Source organism: Corapipo altera, unplaced genomic scaffold, assembly GCF_003945725.1.
Source record: "Corapipo altera isolate COAL_440 unplaced genomic scaffold, ASM394572v1 23b, whole genome shotgun sequence".
Lineage (NCBI taxonomy): Eukaryota > Metazoa > Chordata > Aves > Passeriformes > Pipridae > Corapipo > Corapipo altera.
Genome location: NW_020884885.1, coordinates 9216691 through 9234192, shown reverse-complemented (window position 1 = coordinate 9234192; position 17502 = coordinate 9216691). Strand labels below are relative to the sequence as shown.

Below are 17502 nucleotides of genomic sequence, written 5' to 3'. Positions count from 1 at the left end.
CTGTCTGCTGGAATTCAGAAATGTGTCTTCATCTTGAGGGAGAAGATACCAGTTTGCAGGATGTAGGGAAGAGAGAGATCCAATCTGTGAACTGGGAACATCTGGCTAACACTTTAAATGAGAAATTGACATCAAACACTGCATTTTAGTTAAGTGCTACCTCCCAGAGCAAGAGAGGGAAGAGAAGAGGGTGAGGAGTTGAAGGAGTGAATGGTAGGAAGTCATCTGAGACTGTAATCGCTTCAAAGGAGGGATAAATTGGGGCGTTTATTTGTTTGTGTGTATTTACACATGTATGTGTGAGACTGGAGCAGACAGGGAAGTGATACCCCATGTGTGTCTGTGAGACAGTACAAATGAGAGGCAGAGGGTGGGTGAGAGAGTTGCTCTAGGTATAAGCAGAGGGAAGGGGAAAGGTGTACAGGGAAGGGAAGCCAGACTTTTTTCTTTTTCCTTTGTTTCTTCTTTGACACTTTCTCATTACTACGAGGAAAGTAGAAAGCCGAACCTGTGGGACAGTTTGTGGAACCGCCTGATGAGGTTTTTGTTCTGAGTGAACACTCCGATCCCGAGCATTAGTGACAACCCGGCAGAGTTCACCGAGCCTCTCGAGTTCGCAGACGTGTGTGCCGGGGCTGTATTTTGGGTACCGGGCAGCTCCTCAGGAGTCCCTTTGCCCGGGCTGTGCCAGGCGCCTCTCCGTTCCTCCTGGCCCCTCGCTCTCTCCCGCCGTTGGACGCCGGTTCTCCCGGCGCTGCCGGCTGCAGCGGAGCGGGGCTCATCCCCGCTGGTGTGTGCCGGGGAGCAGCAGGGGCCAGAGCCCGTCGCCGGGAGCGGGCGGTCCGAGGAGCGCTGTCCGCGGTGCTGCAGGAGCGCTCCCGCACAACATCTGGCCGGCGGGGACGGGAGGCCCCATCTGGGACGGGGGGGAACGACGCCGTGGGGACTGGCCGCGGATCTTGACGTCGCGGTGCCCCCCCCCGCCCCGGCCCCTCCCCCGCCCCGGTGGGTCTGCGAGTGGGCGAAGGGGGCGCACATCTGGGGGCGGCACATTTGGGGGCGACACATCTGGGAGCGGGGGAGGGCGGGGGCGGGGGGAGGGAGACGGGGACGAGCCGACAGCACCGGGCCCTCCCCTCTCCCCGCCCCTCCGCCGCGCGCGGCGCCGCCGGGACCGGGATCCGGGAGCAGGGAGCCGGGAGCTGGCCGGGCCATGCCAGCCGGAGCCCCCGGCGGCGCGGCAGCGTGCTCGGCGCGGCACCATGGCCGCTGAGAACCGCTCGGCGGCGGGCGGCGGCGCGCCCTGGGCTGGGCTGCCCGGTGAGTCGCTGCTCGGGGGCTCCGTGTGCGCGGGGCGGGCGCAGGGCATCCCCCGGATAGTCCCTGCCCGGGGTGTCAGCATGGCTTTAGGGTGCATGGGGAGGGAGGTGCGCATCCCGGGGGGATATGGCACCTGGTCGCCCTAGGAATGGGGACAGGTGTCTCTCTGCCAACTTTCCCACCCCTCCGCGTCCCTCCGGGAACCCCGGGCTGCCCCGTGGGTCGGGACCCCCGCATTGGTTCACTGCCCCGGGATGTGTAGAGCCGTGCAGTCCTGACAGGGCACCGGGGCGATGTCTGGCACCCCCTTCTCTGCTCCCATCCAAACCAACACCGTTCCCGGGATCCGCTGTCGTCGGAACCTCAGGTCCCTCTTGTCACCGAGAAAACGGCCCTGTCGGCACCCTGAGTCGAGTATATGAGCAGCCTGCAGCGCCCGGGGCAGTCACCCCTCCAGCAGGAAACCCAGGAGGGGAGTTATTTGCCCCCCTGGTACCTTCTCTGGGAAGGAGATATTCTGGGTGCGAAACTACCTGAACGCTTTCTTTGCTTCCTTCACTATTCCAGCAAGAGCAGTAGGGACACAATCCCATATGTTTTGGATACTTTGTCCCCATGCTGGACAAACCTCTCTGACTGTGGTGGCCACCTCCCAGGACATGACTAGGCAGAAGTTTTCCCTCTCTCCACAGAGCCCTTTGCCAGGTTGGGCATTGCAAATGGGGCAGATCTTGCCCCTTCTCTCACCCAGTGTGGATCCTATCTTCCCTTTAGCCCTTTCTGGCCCTGCTGCATCCTCCCTGCTGGTAATGACAGAGCGGTACTCTGTTCTCCGTTGGCCCATCATGGACATAGGTCAGGCAGCCACACCCTTCTTTCTTCCCAAAATAATGACATTGGCTTCAAATCAGAAAACAATTCTTGCCATAGATACTTCTATGGAAAGGAGGAGCAGAGTTCCCTTGTGCCCTGTGGCAGTTGGGACCAACTGGGCATTTTGAGGTTCCATGTTTTGTCACAAGTGCCTCGAGTGCCCTCCAAGAGCGACCTGGCTTCTCCTGCCACAACTTGCAGAATGAGCGGAGGGGTTGGAAGGGTTAGTACCAATGCAGTTGGGTGGCTTGTTGATGCTGACAGTACCCATCAAAATGCTGAAATACCAGGGTCTTAGAGTCAGGCTTTTGGTAAAACATCACCAGTGACAATGCTCACGTTGAAATCACAGGTGACAGCAAGATGCTTTTTGCTGTCACTACTGCTGGGCATTACCTCCTGTTTCCTAACACCCTGACTTCTGTGATCTGAGCACCTGCTGCTGCTCCAGCCTGGACTAGGCCCCCATGAGGCATCCCACCAAAGAGCAGGGCATCCAGTGGAGATCCTAAGAATCAGTGACCTATTCCTGGTTCACCCTTCAGCTGGATTTGTAGCCAGTGGTCAGAGCCCTGGATGGGGAAGGTGGGGATGGGAGCAGGTGTGTGCAGTAGCCCCCAATTCCTGTGGGACTCAAGCCAATGTGCCCTTGCTCAGAGCCAGCAGAGCAGCGGCAGCCCCAGGAGTAACCTGGTGAGTGGGCACAGAGGAAAGCTGGCTGGAGAAGGAGGGGGAGGGCTACCAGTAAAAGTGGTTTGTTTATTCACACGAGGGGCATACCTGTCTCAGTGGGTGGGTCTGTTTTCTTTCATAGAAGAGAAATGAACTGAAATGATTAATTAATCCTGTGATCCAATTACTCTGAGTTTGCAGAAGGAGCATGGTTTTTCTCTTTTAACTGTCCCCACGAGCATCTTATTGATGTTAGGTTTTGTCATGGCTGGGGTTTTGTTTCTTTGCTTTTTTAAATTAAAATGACAAACATCTCCCTAGGGGAAAAAAAAAAAACAAGGAAAAAAAAGAAAGGAAAAAAGAAAGAAAAAAGACAAAAACAGGGAAGAAAAATAGTGAGACCAGGAGGAGTGGCTGATGCAGAACAGTCCCTAGCACACCTTTGCGTGGAGCCCTTCTCTGCCTGCCCTGCTGAGACCTGGTCAGCAGCATCCACAGAGTTGAAGAGGTTTGGTGAGTGCACGGCTGAGGTGGCAGACACAGCTCTGCAAGCAGAGCTCTGCAAAGGCAGTGGGGAGAGCAATAGTGAGAGGAGAGGGAAATGGAGGCTGTATTCAAGGGGTTGCTGCTTTCTGCACAAATGCAGCTCCTCTTTCCGCATCATGGACACACAACAAGAGTTTCATGTATGCAAGCTGACCCCTTCTCCTTGGCACGCTAAATCAGGGCTTTGACAGGCATCTTCTGAAGAGGCGGGCATTGTCCTTGAGCCAATTGCCACTCAGTCTGACACAGGTCTACGCCCTTGTTGCTCTCCAGTAAGCCAAGGGAGGAGGTTTGCTTTACATTTCAGCATCCATTCTGGGCTGCTCTAAAAGTGCATATTTAAAGGATGTGTTTCAGGGAGACGCGACAGTGTAGGGCCTGGCACAGCAAAGAAGTGGAAGTATTGGACCTGATCATTCCCATCTACTTCCTCTCCACTCTTCAACCTTATCCCAGCATCCCCTGCTGCCTGCTCCTTAGCCTGCCCAAGTACCAGCACCCACCACAAATGTGCCAGGTGTCAGTGGTGAGGTGGGGCTCCACACTCAGGCAGTGTTGAAGCCTCTTCAAGATGGTGACTGGAGCCATGCCAAATCCATCCTTCATCTGAAGGATTCAGGTGACCAGTCAGAAAACAGACACCAGTTTCTAGGAAGACTCGTATTTTACTGCCCAGGGCCCCAACAGGCCAGGCAGTGAGGGTCTTAATGGATGGCTATTATCTAGCTCATAACCAAGTGGAAGAGTCTGCCAGCCTTAACTGTCCCTGGGAGCACTACCCACCACAACACCCCTTTAGCCCTCTAGGCACAGCAAAGTCTTGCTGAATCCAGACCTTTGAAGGTACTGAGGTGAACCCTTGGCCTATATTCAGACAAATTCAGTTGCTGAAGCTTCAAGGAGGAGTTAGGCACTTCCTGGAGAAATGAATCTGTGGCGAGTGTTCCCTGGGCAGGCTGTCCCACTTCAGAATCTTGCTGGTGCAGGAGCACAGGGCAAGGTGTCTCATCTACAGATCTTCCCCTTGATGCTTAGAAGCAGGGTTTCAGGAGCAGACACCCGACCAGTCCCTGTCCCCCTTGCTAGAGACACCTGGAAGCCCTCTCTCTGTCTGTGTGTGTTGGCAGCCATCCCACCTTGCCTGCGGATCAATGCACTGGTCCTCTTGGGACTTGACTCTGTACTAGGACAATCATTTGACCTGCATTCAGACCCCGAGTCCCCTGGCACAGTGAGCATGAGCAAATGAGGCTCTGCTGGAGATGCTCCCCAGTCTGACCCCTTGCGTGCTGGGCACAGCTGCTCACACCTTCGCTCCAGGGCTGCTCCGGGGACCCCCCAGAGATGCCTTTAGCCCTGAGGCTGCACTGCACAGAGGAGGAACTCCAACAAAGGCTCACTTCGTACCTTGCAAGATGTAAGTTTGTGGAGAAAATTGACATCACCAGCCTGTCCAAGCCTGCAAATGCAATGGCTGTAGGCACAGAGCCTTGTCCCCCTGGCAATCCCCAAAATTATTGCCGGAGGTCCCACAAATCAGAGCTATGGGAGAGACACCGGCCCTTCTGCCTTACTGTGATCCTGTTCCCATCACTCCTTTATGTCCTGTGCAATGTTAGATCCAGTCCCACTTGGTGCATGAGGCAGCAGCAAAGATGCCCAAGTGGCTGTTCCCTTCCCACCCCCCTGCACCAGTGTTAGGCAGGCTGAGATGTGCAGCTGCAGAGGAACCTCTCCCACCCCAGGCGCTGTTTCCATGACTCAGAGAGAGCTGGAGAGGGACAAGGGGAACGACAGCTCTGTTTACTTTTATTCAAGAGCCTCGAAGAGGAGTTTCATCCCAGGTCAGCTGATGAAAGAAGGGCAGCAGCTGGGAAATTTGTCCTTTAAAGGCAGGACTCAGTGTAAACCATGGAGCTCCTCATGCGCAGCAGGCTTGGCCAGAGCTATCGCCATGTTACCAAGCTGTCAAAGCTGGCTGTGCACCTCCAGCCAAGAAAGCCAGGCAGAGAAGCAGCCCCTCTCGTATCACATCTGCTATTAAATCTAATGTATTTTATAGCACCTTGCACCTTGGCAGAGGAGGTAGCTGGAGATCGGCACAGGTACCTCAGCTGGAAGTGTCTGGAGGCAAAATGTCATCAGCAGATTTAAGGTTCATGGCAAAGCTGGTTTGTGTTGGCCATTTAATGGGTTAATGTCTTTAGGCTCCTTAAGCAGAATTAAATTGACTTGTCTATGGGAAACTCAGAGCTTCAGTTGTGCAATGCTGAGGTCTGAAAACATCACTCTGCAAACACGATGTCCCGGGCTCTCACATCCGCTCCAGGTCACAGGGCAGCTCTCTAGAGGCATGCATGGCGCCGTGCTTCGCTGCCCCCTCTCTTGCAGACCCTCCCGATGTTGATGTTTGCTCCCAAGTCCCAGGCAGTACGTCAGGCTAGCTCTGCTGAGGAGGGATAAAGATCCTTGAAGGATCTTTGCATGACTGAGATGGGAAGGAGCATCTCTAGTACCTCTAGGGTAGTTTAGATCCTTGCTCTGCTGGCAGTTACATCATGTGCAGTCCCAATTAAAGCCAAAAAAGTGCATGCATGTGTGCAGAGAGGAGGGGAGAGCAATGAAACTCTTCTGGCACCAACCTTTGACTGACAACAGATATGAGTTGCCTGGCCTTGGGCCTATCTCTCTGCAGCAGTTAGAAGCAGCATTTAGCACAGTGGTCTCTGCACTGCTTGCAGAGCACAGATCACCCACCAAGTGATGCTCAACTTATGAAGCCCTCTGCTACCATGTGCAGTCAGAGGCACCTCCTTTGTCTCCATCCCTCCCCTCCTCTGTTGTCACTATGGATGGGGATTTCCTACCTGCTCTCCTTCCCTGGCCCCCACACTTCCCGTTCTGCCTGTCCATGCTCTAGTCTCTCCTGACCACCTTCTTCTGTAGCTCCTCTCCCTCAGTCTGTACCTTCGCTCAGGCATGACCTCCAACTCCAAACCATCTAGCAGGTCTTGTGGCCAAGTGAGGTCTCATATATTCATTCCTTTTTCATTAGCACCTCAAAGATTCCCACATGCTATCTGTCCCCAGGACTAGGGCTCTCCTCTCTCACATACACATCCATCCAGTAGGGTCCTTGCCCTTGCCCAACTTTCTGTGCTTGGCTTAGGGCATCAGATCTCTTTTCTCTCACCCATTGCTCAGCTGGTTCATTCGTCCTCTCAAAGCCCCACAGAGCCTCACCCTGCTTCATGGAGTAGGGGGCTCTCATTTCCATGGTCAGGTGTTTAAAATTTCAGATGAGGTGCCCTATGGTACCTCAGCTCTGGGAAGAGTTACAAAGAAACGTGTTCTCCCTGCCCTACTGACACGGATGCTCTGCCAGAGCAACGCTGCATCCCTGACTGTTTGAGCTGCATCCCCACCCTACGGCTTATGGGGACCCTGTGAGGACAAAGAGGGCGAGTGCAGGGTGCTGCAGGCCTCTGCATGGGGGCCAGCCCCTGCGTTATTCAGCACCAGCACTGGCTCCTGGGATGGGGCTGAGGGGGCTGATTCCCCATGTGGGTGGTGGAGACTTGGTGTGGGCAGCCATGGCTGCGTGGGGCAGTGGCAGGGTGAGGGGGCTTCCCCAAAGAGGGGCTGAGTCCTTCCTCCTTGGTTTCCCCAGGCAAGGCCTGTCTCTGGGGCAGTGGGAACTGCTTTTATAAGCAAACAGACTTGGGATCTTGCAACTCCTGGACCTCTAACCCCCAGTCGCTCCTCCACCACTGTCTCTCCTTGAGTCATCTGATCCCAGCCACTAACCTCTCCCTCGGGAGAGCCCAGCTAATCTGAGTAGTCACTTGTTGCTGTAATCCTCCCTCTCTCCCTCCTTCCCCTCTGCTGGCTGATCCCAAAGCCCTTCCCGACAGTGGGACCTGTAGCTGCAGCAGGGTTATTTCTGTTGCACTGCCTTGAAACAGCTGGGTTCTGTTAAAGATTCAGCCCAGGCATATAAAAGAACGTGAGCATCTCTCTGAGGCAGAGAGCATTAATGCAGTGGATGGGAGGGGGGAAGTGTGGCTCCAGCCCAGGCTCAGCTGGAAGCCCAGCACCTTCCTGGCTCAGCAGTATGAGCTGAGGTCTGCCACCGGCTGGGAGCTGCAGCCCTGGGACAGTCAAGAGGGCACTTTGGGGAGGGCACTGTGTCTCCCTCTGCCCCACTGTGGGATGCCACCATGGTGAGCCTTCTCTCTCCATAATGTTACCCATCGGAGCCAGGAGAGGCGTGGGACCTGCTGGGGGAGCCGCTGGTGCCTGGGAGCTGCAGGCTGGGCACTGCCGGGTAAGGCTGGACTTTGGCTTGCATGGCATTTGCCGTGCACACTTGCTGATAGCATTCCACTGATAGGTTATTTATTTGGCCTAATAATTGGGTGGCAGACGGTTAATTAATTGTCAGAGTGACCAGTGTGCTGGTGTGCTATTTATAGGAGTTACTTTCAACCACTTTTTTAAAAACACTTTTTCTCCGGCTCGCTTCTTGTCTGGTAATGCTAGTACAGCCTTTTACAAGCTGTGTATGACACAGAGCATATTAAGGATACAGACAAGACCGGGGGGCCAGTTTGAGCAGGAGTTGCAGCTCTGTCAGCTGTAGGTTGCTGGTGAGCCTGATGGGCTGGGCACTACCTACATGAGCAGCTCATAAGCCTCTGACTTGCAAGTGCTTCTCACAGCCAAGTGCATGCCACCGTGGATGCAGTGCCTGTTTTACTCTGAAACGCAACAATAGCCACATAGTTACAAGCAGCAGTGAAGGGAGGGGAGCTCCTGGCTTGCTTGGGGCAGGTGGTGAGATACAAAACTTCAACACTCTCCTCTGGCCCCAGACACAGTGAATTTTCAAAACCTGATGTACAAACACATGTCAAGAACAAGGGGTTCTCTGGCCATCTCACTTCCCCCCAGAAGCTGGCCACTCCTGTGGCACTCTGCTCGCTGCTTTTCCAGTGGCTTCAGGAAAAGCTATCAGAGACTCTCAACATGTAGGGATGGAGGAATTTGCTTTGCCTCATGAGAACCAGTTGAATAGCAGAGGAAGAAAGAGGAATAAATTATTCAGTGGAAAAATAAAATGCCTAGAACCACCTCATATGCTAGTGACAAGAAGCTATTCCTGTGCCATGATGGCTCAGATCTCCCTTGGAGCAGGATAAGGACTTCAAGGGTCCATCAAACCTTGATGTGCCAGAGGAGTGAAAGCACAGTCACCAGCTGGAGCCAGGAGGGCAGGGGGAGCCCTGCCATTTTAACACAACATTTGGACCCTCATCTCTCATCTTCTTTCTGTTTTTCCAGTTGTTTATTGTTTTCCTCATTCCGGATGCAGAGGCACAGAAGTAGCCTGACAACAACCCTCCCCCTGCCAGGTACAGGGCCTCCCCTTGGTCCTCTCCTGTGTATTGTATTTCTACAATACACAGTTAACAGTATCTAGGAACTCTGTTTTCACACTCCGAGGGGTGTGAATCTGTCAACCAGAACAATCCTTCACTAGCTCTAAACTGGTGCCATGATTCAGGAGCTAATTAACAGCTATTAGATAATGCAATTAGCACCACAAACTGTCACCCCTCCCTGAGTATCTTTTCCCTTTATGGGCATGAGCCATAAATGTTCAGCATCTTCTATTCCCTCCTTTTTCTCTCTCCTCTCCTCCGTGTGGTGATGGCTGAACTAACTGCCCAGACTCACATCACATCAGCAGTTTGACATGACAGGACTAATCCCATTAATATTTTCACCCTCTCGGCACTTTGAGGAAGGCAAAGACAAGCAGGGGGCTGCCGTGGGGCTGGCCAGGCTCTTTCCAACTGTGACACCAAAGGTGATGTGTACTGGCCCAGCCTTCTGCATCCAGCCAGAGCAGGGGGTGATGTGTGCCTTCTCCTGGGATGTGCCTGCAGTGGAGGGGGTCAGCTTCCCTTCCTCCTGGAGACAGGCAGCACCAAGAGCCCCACAGGATCCAGCCAACCAGGATCTGGCAGCCACAGCCACCCCATCCTGTCCCTGGGCTCGAGGTCTCTTCAGTTTTGCTGTTGCTCCAAACCTATGCAGATCAAAGGCCCATCTCCTCTGGGAGCAGCTCACACTCATAAGTGGCTCTTAAAGTAAGGGTTCCTCTAATTCCTCTCCTTCCTCTAAACATCTTCCTCCCCAGGCTGGTGTATGAGTGTGGGGCTTGTTTTATGGTGGGGATGCTTGAAGAGCACACTGGGTGTGTGCACAGCCCTGATCATTCTCAGAGATCTTGCTTCAAGCTGCATGTGGATCAGATGTGGCTCTACCCCCCCCCCCCCCCCTTCCCCCAGCGCTGAGGCTGAGACTGGGATGGAGGCAGTGTCAAAACAGGAAGGGGCATGGCTGGTGGTGACATTAGGGACACAGGCTGTGGAGGGGCAGAGGCAGGCTGTGCAGCACAGGGAGGAGAAGCAGGGAACACTGGGACAGTAGGGCTGCTTGGTCCAGGAGCTCATCCCATAATTTGAGGTGCCACCATAACATGGGTGTGTGTAAATACCAGCCTGTCCAATTGTCTTCGCCACGTTGGTGGGGAGGGTGACCAGCTCCTTCCACACAGGGAGCAGCGGAGGCAGGAGGGAGTTAAACCCTCCATCCCATGCAAGTTGAGTGCTCAGCAGGTGCTCAGTCACTAACTGCACCTAGTGGAGCACTGGCTTCTAGCTAATTCAGACTTTTTGGGTACAGGGGGATCATGAGCAGTCCATGACAGGGCTTTTGCCTCTTCTAACTGGCAACAGGCTTTAAGGCAGTTTTCAGGAGCTGAGAGTCTGGGAAGGCTTGCTGGAGTTGCATATAAGGTGTGCAGCAAGGAAATAGCCGGAGATTTCTGCTGTACCATTGGATGTCACCCTGTGACTGAGGAGGGGTGGGCAGCACTGGCTTTGCTCTCTTATTCTGGAGCTGTCTCCTCACCCAACAGTGGTGGCACCCACGATTTCAGGTAGCAATGGGGACCCTGCTGTGCCAAGCACTGCCCAAAACCGTTGGACCGCATCCAAATTACAACTTGGATCTGTTTGGATCTGTGACTACCTGTGCCTTATGTCTTCATCCATAACATGCAAGATGCTGTGTGGGAAGGGAAAGTTGTTTCACTATCTTGATGACGCAGTTGCTGAGCACTGCAGCAGCCACAGAAACCCTTAGCCCGAAAGATGCTCTTGGTGAAGAGTTGGAGACTCCTAATGGCTTTGGTGGAGAGGAGAAAACCAACCATAAATCATTGCCAAAAGTCTGAGAAATTTTGCTGTAGCTGGCTGGTGCAAGCAAGTGTGGCAGAGCACCCACTGAGCACTGCAGACATAGGATAACATGCGCAGGCTGAAAAGCCAATTGGTGTCACAGATAGGAGCCTCAGCCCCAGGAGCCCTTCTGAAGTGATCTCTGAGCTTTGCAAAGGCTAAATCTCCTCCCTGTCTGCGGTGTCATCATGAAGGTGGGAGGCAAAAGAGGATGGAGACAAGGAGGGTGATGGGGGGGTATGAGGGGAGGAAGAGAAGAAATGTGCTCCTGGAGGCGCAGGCAGCGAGAGCTGGGCACTGGGGTACATACGGGAGACATTTAGTGGGGAGACTCCATGCCTGGAGAGGTTCCTTGGTGTCTGGGGGCTTCACAGAATTGGGAACAATGACATGGCTGGCATGAGGGTGGAGATACAGTCACACTGGTGAGTTTGTCGCAGCACCACAGCTCTTTTGTGTGCTCCCTCCATCCTCAGACACATCATGCAGATGCAGACAGATCTGTGATTGCTTTGAGGGCTGTGTCCCTACCCAGGCCCTACCCACCCAACCTGGATACTCTCCATGTCAAAGGCAAATGGCAGGATCTATCCCCAGTGCCTATGTAAGCGTGATGCATGGCTTGGTCAACTGCTCTGAGCCCTAACAAATTTGTAACATCCTTGGCCAACTCCCAGCTCTGGACTGAGCTGTCTGCCCTGCTCAGGAAGGCAAAGGCAGTGCAGAGCTGTCCCAATGAGTTCAGAGAGGGAGTAGCAGGCAGAAGAGTGAGATAGCTGGATGAAGAGAGCAGAAAATGGGGGGAAAAAGGGACGCTCAGTGAGCTGGTGCATGGCAGAGAATAACCAGGGCATCTGAGGCGAGGCAAGTGTTATACACATCTACAACTTGTATGTGTTGCTGTATGTCTGTGCTGTATGTATCCTCACACCTTTAAGCATTTTCACTCCCCCTCCTTCCCTCACACAGGTGATTGCTTTATTTTTGCTATTCGGTGAAGGTTCATTTTCAAAATGCCCATGTAATCCCTCCACCCTGAGGCTGCAGTTGCCTCTGCCTCATCACACCATTTTGCAGCATGACCTCTGGGTGGCATCCAAACGCACGTGTGTGGGTCTGCGTCAGCCTTTCCTGCTTGTCTCGTGACCTGTATAAACAGTTTTGTAGAGTGGGTTGAGATGGACTTTTCTTACTTTTGGCAACTGAGAACACAAGCACCTGTCAAGGCCGATAATTAATTAGATGCACTTAGAAGAGGAGGCTGGTTCATGAACAAAAGTGAGAAAAGTGAAACCCTCATTTTAGCAGAGACAATGGAAAGGTTTCTTTTCAAGATTTTCAGATTCTTCTTGGAAGAGCTGGGGTAGATGTCTGCATGATTGCTAGGTTGTCTGATCGGTTTGACTAGCTGTTACAAGAATGACAGTTAAATCTCCCCATCTCACCAAAGTGAAGAAATTAAAACTCATTTCAATTGTACTGAAATCAACCCCCAAACTGCCATGATTATATATTTCTAAGCCATTTTATATACTTATCACCTCTTCTGACATCCCTGGCTGGGTGCCCAGGAAGGATGGCAGCAGAAACCTCTCTCCCTCTCCCTTGATGCATCCCTTGCACTTGGAGCTGGGTGTAAAGCTGGGCAATGTCACTAGGCTTCCTCCCCCTGTTGGTATCTAGAATTTAGCATATACCAAAGGGTACTGCTTTCTTTTCAAAACATTTCGTCTTCATGGACCATGTGTAACAGGCTCAGAAGGTAATGGTAGAGAGGTATTTCTTTGTCCCTCACCCACTTCTTTCCTCTGCACCTGGAAAAAAACTCCGCTGCTATCGTGGCTGTAGCCTTGCTAATGCAGAAGCTGCCCCATGGCTACATTGGTGCCTGGCTTTAGCATCTAGGCAGCTATGTTTCCATTTAATTATATCTGCATCTCTTTAGAAAGTGGTTATATTAAAACCTTGACTGTTTGCTGATGGCAGAAATCTTCTACCATCACCACAAATGAAAGACAAGGGCATTTATTTTAAAATACTTTAAATAGATGAACTGATCCCAAAGCCTCCCAGACCCCGTTTGGAAGAGGCGCATGTTAATGGCACGTTTATACACTTAGCAAAATCAACTTCAGGAGTCCCAGGCATTGGGAACCAGCACCCACACCAGCTTGTAGACACATGCTGTGCCAAGGGCACAGTGTCCCACTGTGTGGACACCCACTTGCTCACTGTTTTCTTCTGGGTTCCTGGCAGCAGCATCCATGGGGCTGGATGGGCTGCCTGGCAGGACCACTGCCCTGGGCGCCAGACAAAGCTGCTGGAGAGGCTGCCCTTGATGGCTGGTGGGGTTGGGATGACCCCAGCACCCAGGGTAAAGCTGCTGAAGGCCCAGCATGTTTTGGGGGTCCGTGTGGTGCAGGAGAGGTAGGTCCAGTGGGAAGCTCTTCTGTCTAGTCCATCTCCCTCAGCACCTTTGCTTTTCCTTCACCTTCCAGGAAATTCCCCTTCGTCTCAACACAGCAATTTTGGTCTATTGATTTTTTTTTTAAGGTGCATTCTACTCTTACCTTGGGGAGTTAACCACAGGCATCTTGGTTTGGATGAAGGCAGTCTTTCTGTCCATAATTCTCATCACCTTTCATAAATAATTCCATGCTGAGGTGTCTGACTTCACCCTGTACATCTCCATGGGTGGGGTGGCAGCAGCTGCAGTGTGATGTGGGACTGGGGTAAGGGGCCATCACTTACCAGTGTCACTGACTGATGGCACTCATGCAGCTCCCTCCCTCTCCTGCGCCTGCTAGGGCTGCGCTGTGAACTGGGCCAAGCCAAATTACCCATTTTCAGCCTTGGCTTTTCAGCCATCTGCATCCAAGCAGTCAACCTATTGGACAGGTTGGTGCCCCCAGTAAGATGTTGTGGGAGTCACACAAACTCCTTGGGTCTGAAGCTGTAGTGTAACTTGCTGTTTTCCTTGTCACAGATTTCATCTTCCAGAAGGAACTGTTTGCTGCCAGAGACACAGGTGAGCTGAGCAGGCCATGGCACAGGCTTTGTGGATTAACCCCCCTCTTGGGGAATGCTTTGGGGAGCTCAGCAGGACATACCTGAGGCATACCATAAACCTGCTCTCATCTCTGAGGCAGGGCACTGGCTCCATGCCATGCTGTTCTAGCAGGAAGTGCTGTGTGTGCGTCGCTGCTGGGCTCTGCAGCCCCGTTCCCCCAGAAGACCTCTGGTCTCTGCATGCCTCTCCGGGGCACATGAGGTCTGTGCTCCTGCCAGGGTGCAGTTTCTGGCCCTGCAAAAAAGGACCATCTCACCCTGGCCAAAGGGCTGTCCCTAGATCTGACCCTGCTTCTCTCTCTGCAGCCTCTGTGCCTCCTCTACTGCTAAAAAAGGGACACAAAAACTGCCTCCAGAGAACTTCTGGGGGAAGGCTGTAGTGGCAGAGAAAGACCAGGAATGCCATGAGATTTCTGAGCACTAGCCAAGAGCAATGATGGCCTGGGAAACTGAGGAGGCAGCAAATGCTGCCAGCGCAGGCCGGCAAGTCTGATATTCTCCCTTTCTTTCCCCGTTCCCCTTGCAGACTCCATGCACAACCTTTCTGCTCAGCCCTGGCAGGCAAAGATGGCCAACCTGACCTATGACAACTTCACCCTGGGCAACCACTCCGAGGTGGCCATCCAACCTCCCACCAACTACAAGACAGTGGAACTGGTTTTCATTGCCACAGTCACTGGCTCGCTCAGCCTTGTCACCGTGGTGGGGAACATCCTGGTGATGCTCTCCATCAAGGTGAACCGACAGCTCCAGACCGTCAACAACTACTTCCTCTTCAGCCTGGCCTGCGCAGACCTTATCATCGGGGTCTTCTCCATGAACCTCTACACTGTCTACATCATCAAAGGCTACTGGCCGCTGGGGGCCGTGGTGTGTGACCTGTGGCTGGCTCTGGACTATGTGGTGAGCAATGCCTCTGTCATGAACCTGCTCATCATCAGCTTTGACCGGTACTTCTGTGTCACCAAGCCCCTGACGTACCCTGCCAGGAGGACCACCAAGATGGCAGGGCTGATGATTGCAGCTGCATGGATATTGTCCTTCGTTCTCTGGGCCCCTGCCATCTTGTTCTGGCAGTTCATTGTGGGCAAGAGGACAGTCCCTGAGAGGGAATGCTACATCCAGTTCCTCTCCAACCCAGCAGTGACCTTTGGCACGGCCATTGCTGCTTTCTACCTTCCTGTAGTCATCATGACAGTGCTGTACATCCACATCTCCCTGGCCAGCAGAAGCAGGGTGAGGAGACATAAGCCTGAAAGCAGGAAAGAGAGGAAAACCAAGTCCCTCAGGTTCCTCAAGGGCCCCCTGGTCAAACAGAACAATAATAACTCTCCCAAGAGGGCTGTGGAGGTGAAGGAGGAGGTGAGGAATGGGAAAGTGGATGACCAGCCATCAGCACAGACAGAGGCCACTGGCCATCAGGAAGAGAAGGAGACATCTAATGAGTCCAGCACTGTCAGTATGACCCAGACTACAAAAGACAAGCCTACAGCAGAAATCTTGCCAGTGGGGCAAGGACAGAGCCCGTCCCACCCGCGGGTGAACCCAACTTCCAAGTGGTCCAAGATCAAGATTGTCACCAAGCAGACTGGGAGTGAATGTGTCACCGCCATTGAGATCGTCCCAGCTAAGGCTGGAGCCTCTAACCACAACTCCCTGGCCAACAGCCGCCCAGCCAATGTTGCCAGGAAGTTTGCTAGCATTGCCAGAAGCCAAGTACGGAAGAAGCGCCAGATGGCAGCCCGAGAGAAGAAAGTCACCCGCACCATATTTGCTATCCTGCTAGCCTTCATATTCACATGGACTCCATACAACGTGATGGTCCTCATTAACACCTTCTGTGAGACCTGTGTACCTGAAACAGTGTGGTACATTGGCTACTGGCTCTGCTATGTCAACAGCACCATCAACCCAGCCTGCTATGCCCTCTGCAATGCCACTTTCAAGAAAACCTTCAAGCACCTTCTCATGTGCCAGTACAGGAACATTGGCACAGCCAGATAAACTGGCACTCAGGGACCACTTCAGTAACATTATGGAAGCCCTTCCCTTTGCCTCCTTTGCCAGCAGGGGTTCCTCTGCTCCCCACTCACAACAGTGCAGACTGTGCAGTGATTGCAGATGATGCCCTTCATCTAATGCTGACAAAGATCCAAGGCACCTCTGAGCTGCAAGTCCTTCCAGGGCCTGGGGACTAGTGTGGGGAGCCAGCAGGAAAGTCAGAGGCAAGAGGAGGAGATGTGGTCACCAGGAGCCCTCCCCAGCTCCATGCTCTTGAGATTGGCCAAATGACATCAGCATTTCTCCTAAGACTGGATGCAACTTCTCCCCTGGCTGACTGTCTCCAGGGCATCAGAGCTTGTCTGCATGCAGATGGGCTAATGCTGGATGCTTTCAATGGGCTTTTAAAGTGTTTATTACCCAAGAAATGAAAAGAAACCAGGGCCAAACATTTGCTAGACATCTTGTACCAGGCTAGTTCAGACATGCTAATGGGGAGCCCTACTGGCCCAGCCAGGCCCCCTCCCAAGGCAGGCAAGATTGCACCCTAACGTATGGCAAGCTCCTTCCTTTTTCCTGAGAGTGCCATCGGGCATCCTTATGCAGGGACCCAGGGCAGAATTTTTCCCTGGACTTTGACTCCACTGTCCTCTTCATGCCCTTTCTGCCTTTAGCCAGCAAATGCCTGGAGAAACAAGCCAAGTATCTCACTCCTGGATGAGGAGTGTGAAGTTCAGTCACCTCCTGTGGTGATGGAAACTAAAACTGCAAAGAAAGCAGTGGTGTGGTGCTGAAGTTAGCTCCACAGCCTGGGGAATGTGGCCCCTGAGAAGTGGGCAGCAGTGACTGTGAAATTAACTGTCCTTGGGTGGGACAGGTGGGACCTGGGGGCCTTGGAGGCAAGTGGGAAGAGAGTTTACAATGTGGCCGAGTTGCCCTGTGTTTCATCTGGACCATGAGCAGGTCCCCAGTCTCCCCATGCTGGGTGTGGGAGGCCTGGTGCATGGCTCTGGAGGCGGGAGAGGCCCTCTCCTGCCCCGGATGCAGCAGGATGCTCCAGGGAGGCTGAAGGAGCCAGTTGCTGAGCTTTGTAAATGGATGTAATGCTGTCGTGGGTGTTGTGGCAGAGCCCTCAGCATGCGGGCTTCAGCCAGCGTCCCAGCCTCCGCCCAGCCCCGCTGTGTGTGCAACCCAGGCCATCCCAGGACTGCTGCTCAGCTTCTTCCAAAGCCAGGTTTCTGGAAGCATTGGTGGACACAGCCAGGTGTAGACAAGGAATGGGACAGGGTCACTCTAGCACTGGCAAATTTTGTGTCCATATTTCTTTCCCATCCTCACACCAGGATGATGCTGTGTAACCTGGAGAAAGGCTGCCCCAATCCAGATGGAAACCCCTCCACCACTGCCTTTAGGATAATTCACACAGGTGTGCCCAAAATGCCTGGTGGGCTTCTGGGTATATTCAAATGGTTACAACTGTGGCCCAACCCATCCCATCCCATCCCAAGACAAATAAAGACCTTGGATCAGAAAACAACAGCCACAGTGTGAGGAGTAAATGAGTCATCACCTGGGTGGTCCTTCCCAACTTCCCAGTGTCAACTACCGGTGACATTTCCTGCAGTGTGGGTGGCAGCTCCATCCCTTCTGCCGAGGTTAAGGTGGGGCAGCCTGAAGAGCTGCTGAGAAGAGGCTGTGAGGTCTGACCCAT

General features: G+C 53.3%; 1 protein-coding gene across 1 annotated transcript; it reads left to right on the top strand.

Annotated features, from left to right (window-relative positions):
• The first annotated feature begins 1196 nt into the window (after positions 1-1196).
• Positions 1197-17328, top strand: CHRM4 (cholinergic receptor muscarinic 4). The gene is made up of 3 exons (XM_027642197.1): positions 1197-1320; positions 13708-13749; positions 14317-17328. Exons 1-3 carry the CDS (start codon positions 1263-1265, stop codon positions 15792-15794), a joined length of 1578 nt encoding a protein of 525 aa, XP_027497998.1. The 5' UTR covers positions 1197-1262; the 3' UTR covers positions 15795-17328.
• Positions 17329-17502: the final 174 nt, after the last annotated feature.

Coding starts and splice junctions, on each gene's coding strand:
- CHRM4 (XM_027642197.1), top strand. CDS start 1,263: ATGGCCGCTGAGAACCGCTCGGCGGCGGGCGGCGGCGCGCCCTGGGCT. Junction 1,321..13,707: donor GCCCTGGGCTGGGCTGCCCG/GTGAGTCGCTGC, acceptor TCCTTGTCACAG/ATTTCATCTTCCAGAAGGAA. Junction 13,750..14,316: donor GTTTGCTGCCAGAGACACAG/GTGAGCTGAGCA, acceptor TTCCCCTTGCAG/ACTCCATGCACAACCTTTCT.